This window comes from Notolepis coatsorum, assembly GCF_963971535.1.
Source record: "Notolepis coatsorum genome assembly, chromosome: 3".
Taxonomy (NCBI): Eukaryota; Metazoa; Chordata; class Actinopteri; order Aulopiformes; family Paralepididae; genus Notolepis; species Notolepis coatsorum.
The window spans coordinates 19,029,875-19,046,460 of NC_140167.1; the positions used below are offsets into that span (position 1 = coordinate 19,029,875).

The 16,586-nt window shown below is 42.7% G+C and overlaps 2 protein-coding genes across 2 annotated transcripts; one reads left to right on the forward strand and one right to left on the reverse strand.

The window, feature by feature from the left end:
• Positions 1 to 1,790: 1,790 nt before the first annotated feature.
• On the reverse strand, positions 1,791 to 2,177 carry LOC311224941 (histone H2B 1/2-like; the record flags this gene model as incomplete). Its single annotated transcript, XM_084310101.1, has 1 exon — positions 1,791 to 2,177. The coding sequence occupies one exon, from the start codon at positions 2,175 to 2,177 to the stop codon at positions 1,791 to 1,793; it is 387 nt and encodes a 128-aa protein (XP_084166227.1).
• A 2,914-nt stretch (positions 2,178 to 5,091) lies between these two features.
• On the forward strand, positions 5,092 to 16,586 carry shda (Src homology 2 domain containing transforming protein D, a). The gene is made up of 8 exons (XM_084310692.1): positions 5,092 to 5,242; positions 5,841 to 6,090; positions 6,287 to 6,388; positions 6,535 to 6,697; positions 7,045 to 7,290; positions 8,459 to 8,639; positions 11,649 to 11,768; positions 14,110 to 16,586. Exons 2-8 carry the CDS (start codon positions 5,845 to 5,847, stop codon positions 14,294 to 14,296), a joined length of 1,245 nt encoding a protein of 414 aa, XP_084166818.1. The 5' UTR covers positions 5,092 to 5,242; positions 5,841 to 5,844; the 3' UTR covers positions 14,297 to 16,586.

Below are 16,586 nucleotides of genomic sequence, written 5' to 3' on the forward strand. Positions count from 1 at the left end.
ACCAGAGGATATAGCGTTAGTGTATGTATTAGTATTGGACAGGCAAGAGGAGCAGAGAAGAAGGAGAAAGTGTGAGTTGAAGAGGCCTAAAGATGGCACACCACTAGTGTAGTATAAGAACTGAGGAGGGAAGAAATACGCCAAGAAAAAAGAAGAAGAAGAAGAAGAAGAAGAAGAAGAAGAAGAAGAAGAAGAAGAAGAAGAAGAAGAGATCATCAAAATAAGTGCGGAGGGCAGTAATACGCCACGATGCGTCTACACTGCCGGAAATTTAAAAGAAGAAGAAGAAGAAGAAGGGAGGAAGAGATAGGCATTTCAATGGGAATTGTGTGTATTGAGCCGTACTGTATTGTACCCATTCTGCAATCTGTTAATAAAATGTTCAATCAATCAATCAATCAATATTTAACAGATTGCAGAATGGGTACAATACAGTACGGCTCAATACACACAATTGTTAAGGGGATGCAGACCAGAGAAAGACGTTTGTCTTGTTTACATCAGGGTCCCCCATTTCCATTTTGAAACATCTCTTACAAAAATGTATCCTGGCATTTCTATGATAACAAATGATGCCATGTACCATTGATATCATGGTTTAAAATTGACTATACCATGTTATAACCATGTTATTAATGGTTCCATTACATTTACTATATGGCTGTACCATGGTAAATAATTTATATGACTGGTACCATGGTAAAACAGAAAATATTTTTTTTGTAAGGGCATATTCAGAGCACCATGTGAAACATAAAAGCAACTATTGAGCTGCTGATCAGTTTGATCAAAAGTGTCCTTATTAGTAAATACTGTTCAGAAAAGTTAGGCCCTAATCTGTGATTTTATGTTGTATGACAGAAACACATCTAGAGAAATTGTGACTAGATTTGAAGCATTACCATTATGAGTGGAGAGAGCATGGTGTGGTTTATCAGTGAATTTGTTGAAGTCCAAACCACAGGGGATGCCTGATGAGCAGAGTAACCTTTCAGCCAGATGTGGAGGCTGTGTATCCTGCTAAACATGGAGGGAGAGGGGACCGGAGATGATCAGTATTGCTGAGGGTTACTTATGAAGTCAGATTTTAGACTCTGATTGCTGGAGTTTGATGTCAACAATAACGTTATAAAAGGTTATTGTTGTTGTAATAATGCATTTAACATACAACGCAAGGTTGTAAATTGTACAGAAATAGAGCTCATATGATCAAATAATGAATACTATTTGCACTTGACTATTGGAAATCATAAGACCTGTGTTTGGCTATGGGGTAGTTCATATTTTTCATTATAATTAAATTAGCCTGGAATGTATTATTTTTGGAATAGCATTTCCACTTTGAAAATGATAAAATCAACATTATCGATGTGTATTATAAAGTCCAATAATGTATTATTGATCAGGGTTCTAATACGGCAGGTGATGATATATTAATTGACTGTATAAATGTGATGTACTAAGCTAGTCTATCCAATCTAGCTACTTGTCAACAACCTAAAATCACAGGATTTTGACTAGTAAATATAATTTGCAACTTAATAGCCATCCAAACTATGATTAGTTATTTAGTAGTTAGTTATAATTTATTAATCAATTAGTAACATACAACTTCATCTCCCGACAGAACCCCCTACCATGATAATAACTGTTCAAACTAAAGGCAATACGGGGCACTCAACCACTTTGATGAATAGCGCGATCATTATAATAATAGGAATAACTCTCTCAGGACAGAGTGGGTGGCTCTTAAAAGAGCCTTTGGGTTCATCTTCAGTGAACAGGGTAGTTTACTTGGAGCTAGTGTACTTGGTCACAGCCTTGGTTCCCTCAGACACAGCGTGCTTCGCCAGCTCACCGGGCAGCAGCAGACGCACAGCGGTCTGGATCTCCCTGGAGGTGATGGTGCGACGCTTGTTGTAGAGAGCCAGGCGCGAGGCTTCTCCAGCGATGCGCTCGAAGATGTCGTTAACGAAGGAGTTCATGATCCCCATGGCCTTGGAGGAAACGCCGGTGTCGGGATGAACCTGCTTCAGGACTTTGTAAATGTAGATGGCATAACTCTCCTTCCTGGACTTTCTGCGCGTCTTGCCTCTGCCTCCCTTGGCAGCGGTCTTGGTGGCGGCTTTCTTGGAGCCCTTCTTGGAGCCCTTCTTGGGCGCTCGCTTGGCTGGCATATTCGACGGCTTATCAGAATCGAATGGTGACGGTCGCTTACGGTTTCCTGCCTTATTTGTAGGAGGTCGATGCAAATAGTACTACGATACGATTGGTCGGTCGTGGCGCACGTGTGTAAAGCTAATAGAAGTTAAGTTCTCATTTAGCCAGTAGAGGGCAGAAGAGTTTCAGCCATGATTTTGTTCTGCTTTACTCTCTGTAGAGAAGCCAAAGCTATATATTTAGGTTATTGTATTTATGCATGTTTATATGTTTATTTTTATAACCTTACATTGAAACGGCATTAGTAATATTGATTGGATTTAGATAAAGTCATTGAACCATCTTTTTTGTCATAACATTCTAGAACATTTGTGATGTCACAGTATGATGTCATAAATTAATCAAACATTCTAGAACATTTGTGATGTCACAGTACGATGTCATAATCAAACATTCTAGAACATTTGTGATGGCACAGTATGATGTCATAACCAAACATTCTAGAACTTGTGCTGGCAAAGATGGGTGGTGGAAAGAAGAAGATGAAGGGAGAGGAAGAACGGCAAATGGAGCTACGAATAGTAGATATTCGCGATCAGTGGAAGGGTAAGGGGTCGGGTGAGAGTAGGGGGGAGGAGAGTGGGGGAGAAGGGAAGAAAGTGCGGGACGATAGCTAAAGTGGAAGAAACGATGGTGACATGAAAGGGAGTGACAACAAGGGGTGGGAATTGATGAGCCTTGACGAGCTGGAGAGGTGTGACGACGAGTGGTGGAAATTGTTGAGCCTTGACGAGTATAACTCGGTCTTGGCGAGACTGAAACCTGACTGACATGCTGTGCTTTTTTTTTTTTTTTTTTTTTTTTACATACCCATTATAGGTCTTGAAGCCACGCATACAGGAGATTCTATTATTGGACTCGAAATACATAGAGCATACCTCTGGCTTTGGCGATGAAGACTACAGAACTGTTTTTAGGTACACAGATGAGAGCTACTTTTTGTTGTGTTCATATGGCATTTAGATGTGATGGTTCACCGATGAGCGATGCTGCCCTTGGGGGGAGGGAGTGCAGAGACTCAAACGCATCAGCGACCCAACTAACTGCGTGTCTGTCTGCATGAATAAAGACTTCTCAAAGTCCAGTTATTATACTGATATTGAATAATTAATTCTGCTCCCTCCCTCCAACCTTGGTTGCTATGCCAACACAAAACGGCAAAACTTCACCCTGGACTCCGGTTTTCAAAGACCGGGGTTGCAGTGTAGCAAATCCCCGGTTGTGTGTGGCCGAACAGTGCAACTGCGCACATACAATCATGGTTATATTAAATCCAGCGCTCGTGTGGACTGGGCCTAACTTGCCTGCCATTACGTTGCGTTCTGAAAAGCGAAACTGACCCTGAAAACGAAACGAAAATGGCCCTGTGTGTAACTGCAGCCGTCTCTGTGCTAACAGTCACGTTTTTAGTACGAGAAGACAAGACAAAACTTCTTTCTCTGGTCTGCATCCCCTTAACAATTGTGTGTATTGAGCCGTACTGTATTGTACCCATTCTGCAATCTTGTTGAAATAAAGTTTTCATTCACACTCAAAATCTGTGTTCATTTTTTATTTTGCATACTAATGTTCTGTGTCTTGAGTCGTACTTGTATTGAAAAACTGATTTTATATGTCTGAGGAGAAGACCGGTACTCATCATCTTCGTCTCCACAAAAAGAAAAATGACATGTGAAGTATGTTGTGTGCCAGGTTCAAACAGTGCTGTATATGTACAGTTTATTCCTACTCCTATCCAAGCTCCGGGAGGGTCATCAAAGAGAAGTCGGGTCATCAAAGAGAAGTCGCCTATTCTTAGTCCTTGCCCCACAATGGTGGAATTGTCCTAATAAACTAACCTACACTGTAGCACTCAACACTTTATGAACATTGTTACTGAGACGAAAGTTAAGTTTACTCTATTATTACTAGGGATGTCCGATATTATCGGCCGATATTGGCAGTAAAATGTGATATCGGAAAATATCGGTATCGGTAAAAAAAAAAAAAAAAAACAATAACAATATTTGTTATATAAATATCCAGTGAAATTATTAGTTACCTAAAATTATTTCGTTTTTTGGGGGGGGGGAAACCCTGCATATATCGGTATTGGTTGATATCGGTTGATATCGGTATCGGAAATTAAGAGTTGGACAATATCGGAATATCGGTATCGGTAAAAAAGCCAATATCGAGCATCCCTAATTATTACTAGATCTGGTATGTCTAGATGTAACACTGTATGGGTACAAGTTTACTCTATTATTACATGTCTAGATGTAACATTACTGTCTATGTATAATGTACCTATGTAAACGAGACGAACCCCCCCCCCCCCCCCATTCGCAACTACTTGTCCAGACCACTTATACTTGTCCAGACCACTTATACCCGTCCAGCCTGGCTCTGCAGATACCCCCTATTGGTTTTGTCTCCTGCCAATGTTGACAGCTATGCACCCTCCCCAGACTGACAGTAGGGCAGCATGTGATACTTAGTCTAGAGACTCTACACACCCTCCTCAGACCGACAGTAGGGCAGCATGTGGTAGTCTATACACTCTACACACCCTCCCCAGACCAACTGATTTTGGTCTGGCACACATGCTGCATTCGCTCACACACAAATGGTCACTTTAATTCAATTATGAATTGAAAATGGGGGACCCTGATGTAAACAAGACGAAAGTCTTTCTCTGGTCTGCATCCCCTCTCTCTTAACAATTGTGTGTAATGAGCTGTACTGTATTGTACCCATTCTGCAATCTGTTAATAAAGTTTTAAATCAATCAATCAATCAATTGTACTGTAGGTGGCGGTATGCACCTTTCTGTGGTTGCGACCCGCCATTAACCCCATAGAAGAAGAAGAAGAAGAAGAAGAAGAAGAAGAGATAGATAGTCTGCCTGCCTGGGTCAGCAGCTCAGCTAACGTCAGGAAACAAAGCAAAGCATGTTTTATTTTTCGGTCGGATAAAGCTAAAGCGGTGGATGTTAACCAGACTGGTCTACTTTGAACTGGGGACCGTCCAGGCAAAGCGGGTGAGAGAGAAACGAGCTCACGTTCATGTTGACGCCAACTGTAGCTAAGCTAGCCTGTAGTTAACAGCAAAAGCTGTTAGCTGAGTAGCAACTACGACCAACATTACCCTATCAAGTGATCAAAACCAGGCCATCGTTTTGTTATGACTAGGGGTTGGCGATGTTACTAGTTTAACTAACGAGATGTACGAGCTAGTAGTTAGTGACACTTTCTCCACTTCTAACTAACACCAACGTCTTTGACTCAGTTTAGGCATCGTCGTAAGTAACTACGTTAAATTGTTGATCTAAGATTAACGTTTACTGTGTTGGTATTGACGATACGTTTTGATTTGAATATTGAGGGGGGATCCTAGTCAACCAGTTGTAGTTTAGAGAGCATCAAGGCAAGAAAACAACTTTTTATTCACGGCCAGACCAGTGCGACTTTGATTGATTGATTGAAAACTTTATGAACAGATTGCAGAATGGGTACAGTACAGTACAGCTCAATACATACAATTGTTAAGGGGATGCAGACCAGAGAAAGACTGGTGGTTACGTGCATTTCTCAAACTGGCAATACACAGTAATACTGTTTTTACTCCTCGTTTCCTAGATCCATGGCAAAGTGGCTGAAGGACTACTTAAACTTTGGCACCAGGCGCGACCCACCACAGCCCCCAAGGCCAGATTACACCGAGAGTGAGATTCTGCGGGCTTACAGGGCCCAGAAAGAGTTAGATTTCGAGGACCCATACCAGACCTCAGAAAAGCAACTCCAGAATGGTGGTTTCAGTGCATGCAGTGCCACAGTGAGCTTGCCCTCATTCTCGGCATTTGGTTCAGTCCTGCCCAACGGGTTGGAGGTATGGCATGCATAATATTATTTTCCTATATATTGGTCTATGACCAGTTTACCATTTGGGCCATAAATTCTACCTCATATGTCTCACACTGCTCTCTGGCGTTGTATAGTAATACTTGACAACTGAATATTATTAAGCGATGAAATTATGCACATCCATATCAGTGTGTTGACATCCAATGATGTTTATATTCTAGGTAAAAGTGGTGTCTCCCAAGCATCGACTCATCAAGGTGGACTCTCAGGAGTTTGGGCGCTGCAAGGTCCCCCTGAGCCCAGTGACCATTCAGGAAGAACCCGTGAGAACTGTTCTGCTTTGTTATCAATTACCTTTATTCTGCCAGGGATCCAACCGCCGACCTAAACGGTCACAAGCCCTCTTCTCCAAGCTTTAGGCCAATGCTTCCTGGTCACTCATGCACACATTACCCCCATTCCCTTCTAGGTGGTTCCCTCTGCCCCAGCAGCGGGGGGAGACGACACGGACTACTCCGATCCGTTCGACGCCCGCCCCGACCCGAGGGTCCGATCAGACTGGGAGCCCATCCCCGCCCCGCCCGACTGCTGTAGCTACATGGAGCCGTTTGAGGCCCAGCGGATCATCTCGGGTCAGTCGTCTTCCTGCCTGTGACCATCACCTGTCGCTGGTGGATTCATTACTGTCTAGCCGTGCTTTATGAGAAACTATATAGATATCCACGTCTTTCTGCTGAAATTGACTTTTTCTGTGTTTTGGGAGGGAAAAAAAGCTTTTCGGGCACGCACACGTATTGGTAAAAGTAGCGTGAGAGCCAGAAATCTCAGGGTGGCGCTCTTTACCAGATTACCGGGCGCTAGGGTGGTGCCAACGTGTATCCAGCTGCATCACCAGCCTATAATTACAGTAAAGAAGGCCTCACAGGGATTATCCTTGTAATGACATGGTGTGTGTGTGTGTGTTCCGTCCTCCGTGCAGAGCTCCAGCACAGCACTATGACTAACAGGCCGGGGACCAGTGACGGGGGCCAGCTGTACGACAACCCCTACGAGGAGAGGGCCCAGCACTACCACCAGCCGATCGCCTCGGCGCCCCAGCTGCAGCCCCAGGGGGTGGAGGGGGACGGCAGGGAGAGCAGGCTGCCGCAGGATGACGAGAGGCCCGCCGATGAATACGACCAGCCCTGGGAGTGGAAGAAGGATAACATCTCTAAGGCGCTAGCAGGTAACTTTACCTGTTAGGATGGGTGGGATTATACTGTAGGGTCTGTGTTGTTGTTTTATTTTTATTTTTTTATCTTTTTCCCCCTCCTTTTTCCTCCGATTTTCTCCCATCCCAATGTTAGTCTTTATGCCAATTCCCAATCCCCTTCCTGGTCGCTGCGCACCTACCCCCCACAGTCGGTCTGGGAGAGTGGAGGCTATCACGTGCTTCCTCCGACACACGTCTAGCCAATCAACCGCTTCTTTTCACCTGGCAGCGCGGATTCTCACTGAGAGGGTGTAACGTGTGGAAGGATCACACTACCCCCCCTTAGATCCTATCCGCGCTGAGCAGGCGCCCCGACCGAACTGTAGGAGTCGCTGTTTACAACGACCCGGACCCACCCCGCCAGCTTTCCCACCCTCTAATACAGCCAATTGTATTAGTGTGAACGGCCAGCCAAGCTGGTGACAACGCCGGAGCTGTGAGCTGGATTCGAACAGGCGAATCCAGCCGCTCCGGTGTTGGTGACGAACGCAATCTCCGCTACGCCACCTGACCGCCCCAAGGGTCTGTGTTGTTTTATTGATCTGTTGGATTCGATTATTCATTATTGTCATTAGTACAGTACAACGGAAATAAGTTTGGCATCCAACCAAAGTGCAAATGTAGCAGTAAAGTGCAACAGCAATATACAATGTACAGGTGATTACACTGGGTACAAAATAAAATATATAAATTAGTACTACTGAGTGTAGTGCTAATCAGATGTATTTACAGAGTTGTAGTATAATATGTACAGTGATACAGGTATAAAGACACTATGGTATAGTAAGTCATACTGGCCAGCAGCGTAACTAGTAAGAGTAGGTAAGGGATATGTACAGATATAGAATCTACAGATATGTCAAATGATTATGTTCAGGTATGTACAGACAGATGTGGATAGATGGATATGCTGAGTGTAGTGCTAATCAGATGTATGTACAGAGTTGTCATATAATATGTACAGTGATACAGGTATAAAGACAGTATTGTTGTCAGCACTTGAATCACTGGTGTCTTTATGAATACATTTGATTACCACTGTTCTCCCTTTCACCTGAGAGACGTAGAGAAATCAAAGCAACATGGCTCTTCTGGTTGCGTTTGATCGCTCCCATGTTCTCCCCTCCCTGTCTGTACGTAGTTCAGTTTGAAGGAGCAGAAAGGGAGCGTTCCCGCGCTCAGACGGACCAGGCCAGGCTCCCCAGGACCAGCCCCACATCCACCACCATCGCAGGGGCCTCAGCCACTCTCCGCATGGTCGGCGATACCCCCCCTGTCCTGGGGGAGAGAGTGGATCCATTCCTGGCCCTGGAGAGACAAGTGTAAGTGTACAATCTTATAATACTGTATGATTAGAAGATAACTCTGTTCATTTTTTTAAATTAATATAAATAAGTATTATTTTAATTTAAAAAAAATTCCAAGACAAATTTTAGAAAAAAAAAACGTAAAGATCAAATCTTAGAGAAAATATGATAGGGTATCGGGACAGAATGTAGGCTACTCATAATACTAACGCCTAAATGAAATTGTCCTGTTTACAGAAAAAAAATAAAGGAAATATGAGTAATTTAAGTGAACATTTTATTAAACTGTACATTTAGGCATATTTCTAACATAATGTATATCCAAAGTGAAAAATAAAACCATAGGTTATATTTCAGTTCGACTGACTCCTTGATCACCATGATCTTAAAATGTGATTTATAACTCCTGACCTTGGTTTCAACCCTCTGAAACCTACTGGTTAGCCAGTAGAACAGCTGCTAGGAGGAGAACTGGCAGGGGTCAGCAGTTGGCTTTCGGACAACAGGCTTTCTCTACACCTAGGTAAGACAGAGGCAGTATTATTGGGCTCCAAGCTCAGGAAATCTCGGGAGTTCAATATCCAGTTAGGGGCTGAAATGGCAAAAAAAAGTTAAGTATCTAGGCTGCATGATAGACGGGAGTCTAGATGGGGAGGCTATGGCCTCCCAAGTACTGGGCAAAGTCAACGCCTGCACCAGGTACCTATCTAGGAAAGCCAACCTCCTTGGCAGAGATAGTCTCAGGCTACTAGCAAATAGCTTAGTACTCTGCCACTTTGACTATGGTAGCGTGTCTTGGTTCGAGGGCCTGACAGGGACCATAAAAAAGGAGCTTCAGGTCAGGTTTCCCAAAATATGTTGGTAAGGGTGGTAATGGGTTTTGGCCCCTGCACCCACATAGGGAGGAGTCACTTCCAGGAGCTAAACTGGCTTCGTGTGGAGGCCAGAGTTACTCGGCTCAGACTCAACGTAGTGCACAATATTATCAACCAAAGGTCCCCTAGATACCTTCAGAACTACTTCACCCCGGTCAGTGAATCCCACAACCACAGAACTAGAGCAAGCATAGCAAACCTGAAGCCTGCTTCCTTCCATTCCAAACTGGGCCAGTGCTCCCTTGCTTTCTCTGGAGCCCAGGATTGGAACAAGCTGCCTATCCCCATCAAGCAGAGCTCGTGCCTCCACAGCTTCAAGAGAAACGTCAGGAAGTGGCTCATGGACAGAGTATACTATGAATAGGATTCCAATTTCCAACTGTTTTTAGTTATTGTGTGATATACAATTTTAGCTATAGCAGGTTAGTCTTTAATGTATGTGTTTTGTGTCATTGTCGTGATTTTGTTGTGGCCTAACAGCCCTGAGACCATGATGGAAATAAGGGTCTTACTCTTTTTCATGTTATCCTTTGGATCCTTGTTGTGTGTTTTTAATCCATCAATAAAATAAAATCAGCTAGTGGATCACCCAACATTAACATCACTGTCTTTTGAAGGTCGTATTTGGCTCTTTTTTTAAGCTTGCGCGAAGCCAGTCATATCATATGGATCTTGAGATTGCTATCATTGATATCAAACATGTCATACTAGCTTACCGGGAAAGGGACTAAAGTCAAATTAAAATGTTCACAGTGTAATTTGTGGCTTATATTTGGGACAATGCTGTGCGTCTGCGTCTGCTAGGTATTTGCGGTCGTGCTGTTTTGTTTATTCATTGGGTACAAAAAATGTTGTAACTTCCAGAGCACTCAACACGCAAGGTTTAGTGATTGCTTACCTCACACCTACCAGTGACCACCGATCAAGCCTATCTGTATGCCAGCCTGTCATGATAAGACCATAGGTGGTGAAAGTGGCCTTGCCAGATCCCCAATTCAGCTCTGTAAACGTGACCAGGCACAGAGAATAGGGTCTTGTTGAGCAATCTTCCAAAAAACTAATTTTACATGATATGAAAGTACAGGTTAACCTCTTAAACCCTAGCCCTATTTTCAGAAAATCCGCCGAAAAATACATACCTAAGTAAATGGAAGATTGCTCCACTTCTACAAGGTCCATGTGCATGTTCTTGGTATCTAGGAACATCAATGGGTTTCAGGGAATGTATTCCCAGTGTCAGAAATATTGTGTCTGTTACTAGGCTTGAGTAAATTGTAATGAACTAAAGGAGAATATCAATTATATATATTTGTGAATAACACCATGCTAAAATTGACCAGACATGAACAATTTACACTGAGCTCATTCAGCACCTACTTGAGATCACATGTACAAAAAAATCTAAGCAAATTAATAAAGGGCAGATGATTAAACAGAAGGTTTTGTAGATACAGTACTGAATTCTGCCACCAATTTGAAATAGGATTATAGAATATCAGGCCTATAAATGACCTTATTATGGCCAAGTCGCACATCTATGGATCGGGCCAAATCTCCCCTTTCCAATGGCAAAGTTCAATCTGGATTTAGTATCACCAGGCATGCAGGAAAAAGTGTGAATGAAATCTACTGTAAGTACAGTTACTTTTTTATAATCTACATTTTTCATCCGATTGCAACGCCGTTTTTGCTAGACGTTAACAGAAAGCTAGAGAAACTAACTGCGTTCTAATTTATGGCAATAACGTTCAGGTTAGTTCCACCTGTGAGATATGATCCCGAAAATAAAGAGGAAGAAGACTAATGAAAAAAAGTCATGGCGTGAGCTTGGAAGTGTAGTTTTCTTTATTTATTCGAAAGCCCTGGGTCTCAAGTCAAGTCAAGTCTCTTCTCTCAATAGGCTACACTCAAGTTAGGTTGCGCCAAATCCTCACGTCAATCCTCTCCTTTTTCTGACTCGATGCCCTGAGATTTATATAAACTAATATTTCACTAATAACACTTAAAATCATTGCTAAACAAACGTAGTGCTGAAAATATACACTTTGACTGCTGTTTTGACAGCAGTCAAGAGTGTCTGGGTGTAATGATGGTAGAGCGCTGGCGTACTGCACGGCCCTGTTGTGACCTTTCCCCTGGTCGTCTGCAGGTGGTACCACGGCACCCTGGGCAGGTCGGAAGCTGAATCTCTGCTCACGCTGTGCAAAGAGAGCTCTTACTTGGTGAGGAAGAGCCAGAGCTACCAGAACGACTACTCTCTCTCCCTCAGGTACATTCGCACACTCTCTCCTTCATCCACACTCTCTCCTTCATCCACACTCTCCTTCATCCACACAATCTCCTTCATCCACACTCTCTCCTTCATCCACACTCTCTCCTTCATCCACACTCCCTCCTTCATCCACACTCTCTCCTTCATCCACACACTCTCCTTCATCCACACACTCTCCTTCATCCAGACACATCTTCCTTTATACCTGCATGGTATTAAGAAGCCTTAAAAAGTAGTAAATTCATAATTCTCAATGTAAGGCCTTAAAGTATTTAGAAAGTCTTAAATTTTATTTGCACTGGTATTATATTTGGGGGGGGGGGGGGGGGGGGGCAGTCCGGCTGGAAATGAAATAATATTAAATATATGAAATGTTTTTGTATTTTGTGTCGTTGTTTTTTCCGGGACTACCGGGAGCTTGGTGCTTCTGGCGAGCGCTTGTATGGAACATGCAATAATGGAAATTGTAGCGCAAGTGCAGCCGCGAGTTCAGTGTCGCTATGTTTGGCTGTGGTATTAAAAAAATCTAGAATTTTGCTTGTTGAAACGGATACCCTGCTGTTAATTGTACTTTCCCGCGCAACTCCCTTCTCTTATTCAGTCAGTGAAATTTAAAAAGTGAAATTCCCCCAAATCCAGAATATGAAGGGTTCCATTCCCAAATTCATGTTGTAAAAGAAAATGTTTGCAAAATGTATCTAATCAGTTTTTCCCCAAACACACATATTTGCATTGCTTTCAGTTGCTCTTCTAAATTGTGTATATCTCAATTGGGAATGAAACATTTTAGTTGCATCTACCCTTTGTTTGTACTGGTTGTGGGAGATGAATGTTTGTTTATCCCGTCCCTGTATCTTCACCAATGTTGACCTCCTATCAGGCCTAATAGTCAACTGCAGCCGGCCAATTAGACATTCCCAGTTTCACCAGGCCTGTAATTGGAGCAACATCATAATTGGAGCTTTCCAAAATGATCTGATCAATGTGTCAACAGACTTGTGAGACAATGAAAATCTTACATTGCTAGTCCACCCTTTACACCAAATAAATTTTACTTAAAATAAGAAAAATAAGAAAATGCTAACTTTCTTTAACTATTTCTCTGCCAGCTATGATCTCATCCTGTAGTAAATGCGCCACGCTTTAAAATATTGGCATTTTCACTGTGTGTTGCGGTGTTTGCAGGGCTATATCTATATTCTATATTATAGCTATGGAGACAATACTATGGCTCATTTGCACATTCAGCTCACAGTGTCGTGGTAGAAAGGATGTAAAGTGCACTATGGCTGACTTTTTTTTTTTTTAAACTTTGGCCATTTCCCTGGCTCTTTTATACGTTTATCGCATTTATACTTGGTCTAGTTCGACCGACAGAAGCAGGCTGAAAGGGTTCAGATGGGGGGGAAGACACTCTGGGAAAGGCACGGCTGCAGTCCGGGATTCGAACTCGCTCAGCCCCAGATCCGTGACGAGCACGGTTGTCCACGGCGCTGAAATAGCACTCGCGGTACGTGGTGAGCTACTGGAGCTCCCTCACTATGGCTGACTTTAGCTAACTGGGTGTGAACAAGCTCCGAGAGGGAACATATGTTGAACAATACCAGCCTAGGATCCACAATAATATGTGCAATAACATTTTAAAGCAGAAAGTGATTTAAGTTGGGAGGCAGATACCTGGGGCGAGCTGAGCAGTGCTCTGCCCGTCGCTAGTCCTCCAAACAGCATCCCTGCTTTCTGATGACCGGGGCGAATTTAGAGAAATCACAACGGACAGATACGGAGCAGATAAGCCACATGGGGTCAATAGCGCTCTACCTACAAACTGCCACTCCACTGTTAACCCTTTGTAGTGTGGTAGTGAAAGGGTTATTAGCCTTCTGTAGTGTGGTAGTGAAAGGGTTAACCCTTTGTAGTGTGGTAGTGAAATAGTTAACCCTTTGTAGTGAAGGGTTAAGGAAATAACATGGTAATTTTAGGTACTACAACACAAATGTTGAAATGACAATAGCTGTATGTTGATCCCCCACTGAAGGCAAGAGGGGGCAAAGCAAAGACAATAGAGACAACTCTTGATATTAATTTCAGAGTTGTAAGCATTAGCTAGCTAGCATTCCTTACACAATGAGACAAGACAAGAGTGGCCATTTTCTGCATCACCGGGAAATTAAAAAAAGCATGTCTACTAAAGTTAAAAAAAATACGTGATTTTAAGTATAATCTTTTGAGTGTGCATTGCATCCGAGTCGGAGCTGTCATGTGTTGTCATAGTTCAATAAATAACAATGGATTTCTTTCTTTCTCTCTCCCTCCCTCTCCCCTCTATTGTTTTTTAAAGGAGCTGTAAGGGCTTCATGCATATGAAGTTCGCTCGGTCTGTAGACGGCCGCTACGTGCTCGGAGAGAACAGCCCTCCCTTCTCCACCATCCCTGAAGTCATCCACCACTACACCACCCACAAACTGCCCATCAGAGGAGCTGAACACATGTCCCTACTGTACCCCGTCATAGTGCAGACCCTTTGACACACGCACACAGGTTTTGTATTTCTATCCTCGTGAGGACCTCCCATTGACTAGTCCACTCCCTCGCCTTAAAGGGGAATATCGCCCAAATGAAAGTTCCAATATGTTATTTCTGTAGTCCAGTCAATATTTGTGAACATAAGCTACTCTCTCCTAAGAAGTAAGACTCAAAATGTGTGTCATCATCAGGTATAAAGTCTGGAGCTGCTCCATTGACATCGAATGGGAGACTTGATTTTGTGGACCCACAAAATATTGTTATATATATTTTTTTTTATACCCAAATGAGCTTTATTCTCCAGTAGTGTTCTGAAACAGAAAATGTACCTGTATACTCAGAACATTCCCCTGGGTGCTGTCAGTGTTGCCTTTACCGTCTTACCCAATTCATTGTCTATGGAGCAGCTTCAGACTTTCTACCTGATGACATCACAGATTTGAGATGTACTGTAGCACTCCAGTTTTAGCATTTGGGAAAGGGTTGTTCCATGTTCGCCAATATCTTTCGACTGTCTCGGATCACGGCAATAACATGTATCAATTCTGAATTTGGTTCCTCTTTCTTAGTCCCATGTCCTACTGAGAACGGACAAATTGTATTATCTTGGAAGGATTTGTACTCCTTTCTATCCTTGTGAGGATATTTGGTCCTCACAAGGATGGAGATACAAGAGACACACACACACACGCTCTCTTAATTCTCCTGGTGCTACTGAAGACATACTCCGATCCCTGCCCCTCGTTTACCCGCCTCCCCGTGCCATACATTCTGTTTTTTACCTATATCGTTTCCCCATAACCCAACTGACCACACTGGTAGCTCAGTAGGAGCAACGCACTGCCTCGTGAAATTAAACCTGTGAGCTGGTATCGTTACTGAAACCCCCCTGCATTTTATTGCATTTTGGACCCTCAGAGATGGGCAATCCTGGAACTTATATTTGGTATTACTTGTTGTTATTATGAGATCTAGGCTCATCGTCACACTCTCCAGAGAATATGAGAGGGATATTATAATTCTAACCTAAGAACAAGAGTCTGGAGACAATGGAAGTTGTTTTGAGATTCTCAACTGTACTGTTAAGTTACTTGACTGTTAAAGGAGAAGGCCTGTCATTTAAATTTTTTCTTATTCTCAACCTAGCCTATGAAAATACCAAAACCTACATGTATTTCTTCAGCTGTATGTAGCCAACACCAGATTATACCTCCGTTATATTTAATGATTTTAGCAGACAAATGGGAACGTATGACTTCCTGGTTGAGAGCAAGAAAACTATAAAAGAAGGAAGGGTCATTGTGTAGCGTGTGTGAACGCACATTGGTGCCACGCATAGGTGGAAACCTTCAGTTCAGGCCAACATTGAGTTGAATGGGATCAGCCATTTCCTTTTTAAACAGGCCTTGGATGTCAGAATCATCTGCAATTTGTTGCGTTGTTAACGAGCTAACGTTTGATGTGTTGATTGATGTATATTTCCTCAGATAGCTGGTATATATTTTTTATTTTAATACAGGCTTTACTAGAACCGGCACCGAGCAGAGCTCGTAGCAGAGCTGAGGCTGGTATTCTGATGTAATGACCCTTCCTTCTTTTATAGTTTCCTTGGTTGAGAGCTCCTAATGTTAGGAGAGAGCAGGGAGAGTATTGCGAGTAGATTAAATCCAATGTAGGTTTTGGGGCTTTTTAATTAGGCTATGTTGACAAAAGCAAAACAAAAATACACTGGCCTTAACCTTTTTAACGATGCACCATTTACATTTGAACCCTGGCTATGGATTTCTCCACGTGTTTTAAGTGAGGCCTGTGAATGTGATATGATACTGTAGCCTGTAGGTGTGTGCCCCTACAGTGTTTCTCCTGTTATTGTCTCGTGTCGATTCAGAAGCAGTAACGGTTGGTAACCATGTCAGAGGCACATGTAGTTAGTAGGGTTTGTGTCGATTTTAGCTTTCGGTTCAGAATTTAAATATATTGAAAACCTTTGGGGGTTGGCCCGTCTTAATTCTATTAACAAATAAACTATCAAATACAGCGTGAGCCGTTTTGGTTAACACTTGGAATTTTTAATTGAAAGTGAATGGACCTGTACCCTGGTAGTTAGCTCGGCACAGCTACGACTTGACTCCTGCGGTAGGCTACTAGTGTAGAGAGTAACTCTAATATTATATTAAAAGCTTATTGCTTTATGATCATGAATATTAAAGAAGCATTGGTAGATTCTTTACTGTGCTGTTTTATAAGATTGAAATGGTCTGTTGAAAATAAAGTGTTGTTTTTGTTTTTAAA